Genomic DNA, 7538 nt, shown 5'->3' with positions numbered 1-7538 from the left:
TTTACATACTAAAAATATATTTTTTTCTTGTTAGAGAGAGAGAGAAAGGGAGAAGGAGAGAGAGACTGAAACATCCATGAGAGAGAAACATCAACATGGATTGGCTGCCTCCTCCATGTCCCCTACTGGGGACAGAGTCTGAATCTGGGCAGGTGCCCTGACTGGGAATGGAACCAGCGACCTCTTGGTACATGGCTCAAAGCTCAAGCACTGAGCCACACGGGCTGGGCTCGCTCCCACTTCTCTGGTGAGGAAACTTAGGTTCAGAAAGTTTAAGGAATTGTGGGTTACCAGTGAACGATTCCACCTTCGCACCCCGATGTGGTGGGTTTGGAGCATCCCTAACACGTGTGAACGAAACAAGACACCACAATGGGGCCCCTGCAGCATAGGGAGCCAGGGACCCACCGCCGTCAGTAAACCGAACGCTATGCTTCCAGAGCGGCCTGGGGTCGCACGGTCACATCTGACAGCTGGTTTGTGTTGCATGTGTAATTGACTTTAGCCCAAAGATGAGTTTTACCTCAACTGTCATTAAGAGCAACCACTCCTTCCCAAAGACATCTCTATTTTGTACTTAATCCTTAAAAACAGAGTAATTTTACCTCCCACTAAGTCTCATCTTGCTACTTTGCTTCAGGGTTCTTCCACTGTCTACTCCACACATAAATTCCGACACATGCGCCCTTAGTCACCTTTAAAGCTCTGTATCACTTAAAAAGTTTTTCTTTTGGTGCCTTCATCCAAGACTTTGATAAAAAAACACACAAAACAACTTATTTTAATGGAGACCAAAGACTGAAGGACATCTTTCCCAGGGTAGTTTTTCAATGTCTGTGTACCTATCACACCCTGTGCACCTTCCCAGCCAAGGTTTTACGTTCCCAGTTTGTATAAAGACAAGAGGTATTTGAATATGTTTTTTCAACTGGTGCCTTATTCCCACCTTGAGAACCAGGCCACTGATTCACAGCCATTTTTCTTATTCAACTGGTTAGCTACAAATAAATCTGTTTCGCTTTACCATGTCCAAAGTTCTCCATCTCCAGCAGTGAGCACGTTTTTTTTTGTTTTGTTTTGTTTTTTTTTTTAGTACTACTGAAGTCTGTTGTAAAACTGAAAACATTCTGCTGGCAAAGGTTTTTGTGACAGAAAAATGTTACTTTTAAGAATATCAAATTCATAAAAATACTTTATTATAAAGGAAAGTAACTGATCAACATTGCCCTGCCACTCCAAACACGCACAGTGACAGTAAAAGCAATACTGAATGGTGTCCCAAGTTAATTACAAAATGAAAATTCTGTCCTCGAAAACACAAATGACCTATAATGAATTTGGATATAAATTAAATTTAGCAGAATGGTCAACATTACATATACCTTGGTCAGTCCTGAGGCATTTATTCTTCCCACACAAAACACTACAAACTCTTCTTTAGAAAACTCTTGTAGCTGTGACTAGAGGGTTGCCAAGTAACCCTATTCATTCCATTATACTGTATAATGGAATCAATAGAAAGACTCTCCTTGAAATTAACAAAAAAAAGCTGCTCTTGACTTGGATCAATTTTTCCAGAAAGTGAATCCACAATGGAAAAATACAACCTCTTTCAAGGTGACCGAAGTCCTTTAAGCTTCATAGCAAAACACAGGTAGAAGTATATCATAGTATCTCTCCATTTCCAGAATAAACATCCAAATCAATAAATGAACATGTTGGACTAAGATTTTAGCCAAAATCAAAGCCAGGAAAATGCAAGAAATGAATCTGAGCATGGCGATCTTAGGTAGGGTACTTGAAACATATATTTTACTCCCCACAGCAACCCGCCAATATTTGTCAAGTTATACAATGACAAAAATTCTATAAATATATGATAGACTAAACAACTTTAGATCCAATAATTGATTTTCAAAATATACAACATTTTCTATGTTCCTGCAATTTGTAATAATTTAGTAACCCAACTCCATTCGTAGCCTTACTGACATTTTCAACATGAAATGGATTTGAATTTTCTGTTCCAAGAAAACCATTGAGTGCATGAGTGTCTTCTGCAAAATATAACAGGAATGATATGGGGGCTATAGACAGAGAAAGCAGAGATAAGTGAATGTGGGACATGGGAAGTCAGGTGAGCTCGGTGCTGTTTGTGTCATGAGGAGAGAGGAATAGAAATGTGGAACCCACAGGGTACACTGCCCATGAGCCTGGGAGCAACTCTCGCACACCCAGCTGAAGAGATGAATTGTGTGAGCATGTGGTGGGAGGGGCTGGTGTAGAGAGGTGGATAATATCCCTGTGTGACAAAGGGCAGGGGCCTGGAGGCAGGAGGAATGAGCTCTTTGAATGAAAATGTTAACTCTGAAATGGAATCACTTGGTAAAAGAGCAAACTACTCCCTCCCGGCAGAAGATGCCAGAGACTTGCTCTTACACCTTGAATTCATGCCCTGCATGTACGCTCCATGCTATTTGGGGAATTGAGCGATCACCCGTCTCCACAGCTATGAACAGGCCTTCTTGTTGTCTGTTAACGTGGGTTCACTAAACATCTCAGACAAATGTCATTCAACTGTCTATTCTCTGAGAGGAATCTGTTTTCTTGACCAAAAGAACACTCAAGCTGCAATGCCCACCACAATGTGTGTTTTACAGCTTACTCGTTCTCTCGGCAAGAAAAAGACACCCACAGTTCAAATCACCCCACCGCTCCTTGGTACAGACATCTCCAAGTTACTACCATTAAACAACTGATGTGACCATAAAATATTCAAATAAAAAATGCCAAATTCATTTAAATGATAGCTCATAGCTAGGATATAAAAGAAAACTTGATTTTTAAGGCCTCCAATTTGTTTTCCCTATCATGGAAAGTGTTGGAGATTTAAAAAAAAATACCACTTTTTTCTTTTGATTGTAACATTTGGGGGAAATTACAAAAGTATTTTTAGTAATCTGACCCCTGTTAGAAACTTTGGAAACAATTTTGTATTTAGAAACTAGGTCTGAGTGTTTTTCCAGAGTTTTGAAAAAATAGAGGCATCATGTATGTATTATGCCAACATTCCCCAGCTCTCAGTATCTGGGACAGGAAAGTTTAAAAATAGACTCTTACCTCCACATCACAGGTGTACTCTGAGCCGTCTAGAAGGATCACTTTGCACTGCATGCTTTTTGGCTTTTTGACAATCTTTAGTGGAGATCGAGAGAGTTTACTGCTATATGATTTCTGAGAGAGTTTATCGTCTTCCAGTTGCTGATATTCGAGCTGTTTTGCAGCCCCGGCAGCAAATTCCCGTTCCCTGTCAGTGACCTGTGAAGAACAATGAATAGTTTTCACTGCAAGACAGGGAATAGATACTGCATTGCTCAGGCAGTACCAGAACCCTTTAGAATCAGGCATTCCTATTTCCTAACGGATGAGAGGCACCCGAATTAGGATACCAGAAAAGGATAGAAATATAGACATTTATGATGCTAACAATTTTACCTAAATAACTTTTGCCGTTGAGATGCACCAGTAGGGCCTTATTTCAGCTCGACTCAAGGCTGTACTTTGAAGACTGAGCAAATGCCATTGAGACTTCACTGAGCAAAGAAGGAAAGCAAGCAGAATCCTGGGTTTTTAAAAGGCATTGGATAGTAATGGTTTTTAAAATAAATCATCTAGATTTTACCTATTGGATTTAGTTTTCTTCATTCACTGGACCCTTGTATATTCTAAGACCCATAACTACCAAATATACATACAAGCTATCTTATAACTTTAAGACCTACAGAACTTCAAGTATTCATTGTCTCAGTAAGTATACAACTGTTAAAATATTTGATTTAGCTCTAAATCAATTCAATGGAGCCATTAGCATTGAGATTCATCACAAAGTAATCCCCTAAATCCACTTCCCTTCATTGTAATGAGCCAGCATAAGAACAGAGAAAATCTGTCCAAAAGCATTAATCTGCTTTCAAATCACAACAGTCTAGTCCAGGCCAGACTCAGAACGGCAGAGGACATCTTACGTTAACAATAAAATTCTCCCTTGAATCTCTCTCCTTGGAATCTCTCTGCGCACTGCTCTCTAACTACTCCTTTTACACCCCTTATCTATCAATTAAATGACCACCAATCGTATCAGTGCAAATTCAACACATGGGCTAGACTACTGCTCCACTGGCCTCCAAATATACACTGACAGTCCAAAGAAAAGTTCCTTCCAAAATTCAGTTTAGGCTCCTCGAATAAGCGTGAAATTTCCTCTCTCATGAAGCTACCATCGTCCTAGTAGCTAAGGGTACATGGGCTGAGAGCGAAGACAGTACTGACAGTCTATAATTTCAATGTTTCTTCTTTATTAGCCTCTACAATTTTACAACACTCTAATATAATCACAAAGTTATTTTTCCCTATCTTTACTTTGGATTTTAGGTATAGATTCCTGCTTTTATGATGGCATCTTATGTTACATTCAGAAGATTACAAATACAGCCCTTTCCTCCACTACCTTGCCCAGGAATTCAAGGCAAAGTCTTGAGAAGTTCTGAAGAATAAACAAACAAACGAACACCATTTGCTGAGCAAAGGAACTGCAACAGGCTAGTAAGCCAGGACAAGCGGAATAGGGAAACTGAGACAGACAGTTAAACAAGCAGTTTGCAGCCATCTAGTAAATCCTATCTTCCTTAAGCTAAGGACACTTAAGAGTAAATGGTTTGCCTTTCTCCTCCCCAACCAGAGGGTAGATAGCTTAAATCACCCTCTTCAGGGAGATAGATGGCAGAAATCCAATTAGTGCCATTTGTGTCAATCATACCCAAGGACAGAAGAAGTTAAAGGAATCTAATTTTGGCACATCAGCATAAAACTGATGAATATTCTATTGAGATCCTCCCCTAAGACCTCCTCTAAACTCCTAGCCTTTAAAACCCCTCAACACAAAGGTCCCAGGGGCACTCTAGCTCCCAGGAGCACACCTGAGCCTTTCCCTTCCACCTCCCTCTCTTCTTTCCCCATAGGCTCCTGGACTCTGAGAGGGGGCAGGCTGGGCTGAGGGACCCCCGCTCCCCCTTAGTGCACAAATTTTCATGCACCGGGCCTCTAATATATATATATACACACACACACACACATATATATATGGCTAATATGCAAAGTGTCCCCTTGGGAGTTCAACAGGGAGACCGGGATTTCGATCACTCGCTAAGATGTGCACTGACCACCAGGGAGCGGCGTGGAACGAAGGAAGGCCCTGGCCGGCAGCCGGGGTAGGGAGGCCCCAGTCGGTAGCCGGAAGGAAGGACCCGGCCAGCAGCCGGAAAGCCCCGATTGGCCCTGATCACCTGCCAGACCTAGGGACCCCACCTGTGCATGAATTTCGTGCACTGGGCCTCTAGTATGCTATAAAAAAGAAAGAACTCTTAACATTCACAACAGTATGGATGGACCTGGAGAGGATTATGCTAAGCAAAATAAGCCAGTCAGAGAAAGATAAATATCACATGATCTCACTCATTTGTAGAATATAATGAAACATAAGCTGGCGAACAAAAATAGATCCAGAGACAGAGAAGCATTGAAAAGACAATCAAACTTCAGAGGGAAGGCAGGGGAGGTGGGTAGGGGTAAGAAATCAACCAAAGAACTTGTATGCATGCATATTAACATAACCAATGGACACAGACACTAGGGGGATGAGGGCATGTGCTGGGGGGTGGGAGTGGCCGGGGAGAGGTCAATAGGGGAAAAAGGAGACACATGTAATACTATATATAATACTTTAAACAATAAAGAATTAAAAAAATTAAAATTTAAAAAAAATCAAGAGCATAATTAAAGCCAGCAGTGTGATGTCTAGCCTTTATGTAAACCCAGATAAAACCAATAACCTGCTGTCCAGATTTCAGTGTGAGTTTAAGAGCTTTAATCAAATGGAGGAGTTGCCAAGCAAGGTTGTGGAATGTCATTCACTGAAAGCCTTAAAATAGCGTAAATTTTCAACTGCCTAGGACCAGAAGGGGCGAAGCAGATGACCCCTCATAGTTCCTGCTAGTGCTAAGAGACCAAGGTCAGACCAGACCCTGAAAATGCTCAGTAAATATTCTTTAATTGGTTTTCTGGCTGCTGCAGGGGTGCGGGGCCCCATGGGTGCCTTGGGCTCACCTCCTTCCTCACGGGGGTGCTGTGAGCTGCAGCGGCTGAGAACTGCTCCAAGGCCTGGCGCTGCTCCTCTGGTCCCGGCTGTGCCCTCTCAGGACCCTGCGGACCCGCTGCCTCCTGGGGCTCGGCCTCCTGCTCGGGCTTGGATTCTGAGTCTGAGCCAGATTCGGTCGTCATGGTTGATTGTTCTGCAAGCAGAAGAAGGGAAAGTCCCGTCACTGGGTGCAATTACCTTCCCTAAACAAGAAAACCAGGATGCTACACAGGATGGCTGCAGAGAACCACAGTACAAAGATGGAGAAATGCTAACAACCAAAGCATGATCCTACTGCACACAACTAACTAACGACTTGTCAAATTTAGCATGAAGATGGGTGCCCGTGAATGGTTCCAAATTAACGTTTAACTAAAGTAAAAGTTGATTGGTAATGATCACCGGTTTTATTCCTCTTACGTTTTTGATGATCTAATTAGGGAAGGGCATATTTTTTCTCTTCCCCTTTCTCCTTCCTATCTCTAGGGACCCTGTTCTGCCTCTCCCACCCCCTGAATCTCTCCACGCTTGCATGAACAAATGCCTTTCTCTTTGATTTCTCGTTGAAGCAACTACAGCAGAGGCCTCTCCAGTGACATGGAATCTGTCCCACTTTGGACAAGCACTGGCCACGGCTGGAGGGAAGCTGGACAGCATCACCTCTTTCTCCCTCACAAGTTCATTCTCATAGGCTTCTTCCTGGCTTCCTTCTATTTCCCTTGAATGTTAAAAGGGAAATATCTCATACACTCAAACAATAGATCTTAATTATAATAATCTGCTCTGACATCCTAAAAGAGACGTTATAATATAACCACCATCTTCTAAGCATTTGCTGGTCAAGACACTTAAGTATGTTGTGCCCCAGTTTCTACATCTGCTAAATGCGGGAACTGGACCTGATCGTATCTAAAGAACGTATTTTCTGGTGCTACTTTCCCCTCTGCGAACAGACATGCCATTTTATTAAAGCAGCTTTTTGCTCTAAGCAGCCACAGAGCTGTTATGCCTGTGGTTAACACATGTCATTGTAAGTCATTTCTTATCTTGGGTATGTGGGAACCACCTCAGAAACAAATATTTCAGATTGTCATAATTTTTTCCTTCCTGATTCTAATTTTATGGTAAAAATATCATGAGCAAAGGGCTAGTTTAATCCTTTAAGCACACGATACACATATTAGTGTAATGTAAAATTATGCAAAATAAAACTCTGTAGTAAAACTACTTAGTTCCTACCTTCAAAAACAACACTGGAATATGTTTAGTAATTTGAAGGGGAAACATAAAAATTAAATACCAATCTATACAATAAACTAATGCTATATCAGTGCTTTTATGTAGG

At 41.6% G+C, this 7538-nt stretch overlaps 1 protein-coding gene across 28 annotated transcripts in view; it reads right to left on the bottom strand.

Moving 5' to 3' along the window:
- Window positions 1-7538, bottom strand: part of EPB41L3 (erythrocyte membrane protein band 4.1-like 3) — a 215555-nt gene that overhangs the window by 79582 nt on the left and 128435 nt on the right. For 27 of the 28 annotated variants that reach the window (XM_014541638.1, XM_014541645.1, XM_014541647.1 and 24 more), the window contains 2 exons: window positions 6163-6347; window positions 3121-3318 (listed from right to left, as the gene is read on the bottom strand). In XM_014541638.1, coding sequence (XP_014397124.1) covers window positions 3121-3318; window positions 6163-6347 — 383 coding nt within the window. Of the gene's footprint in view, window positions 1-3120; window positions 3319-6162; window positions 6348-7538 lie in introns of those variants that run through there. The other variant, XM_014541649.1, reaches the window with a different exon arrangement.

This window comes from Myotis brandtii, unplaced genomic scaffold (assembly GCF_000412655.1).
Source record: "Myotis brandtii unplaced genomic scaffold, ASM41265v1 scaffold276, whole genome shotgun sequence".
Classification (NCBI taxonomy): domain Eukaryota; kingdom Metazoa; phylum Chordata; class Mammalia; order Chiroptera; family Vespertilionidae; genus Myotis; species Myotis brandtii.
Note: the sequence above shows the minus strand (reverse complement) of the source record. Positions and strands in the feature narration are given on the sequence as shown.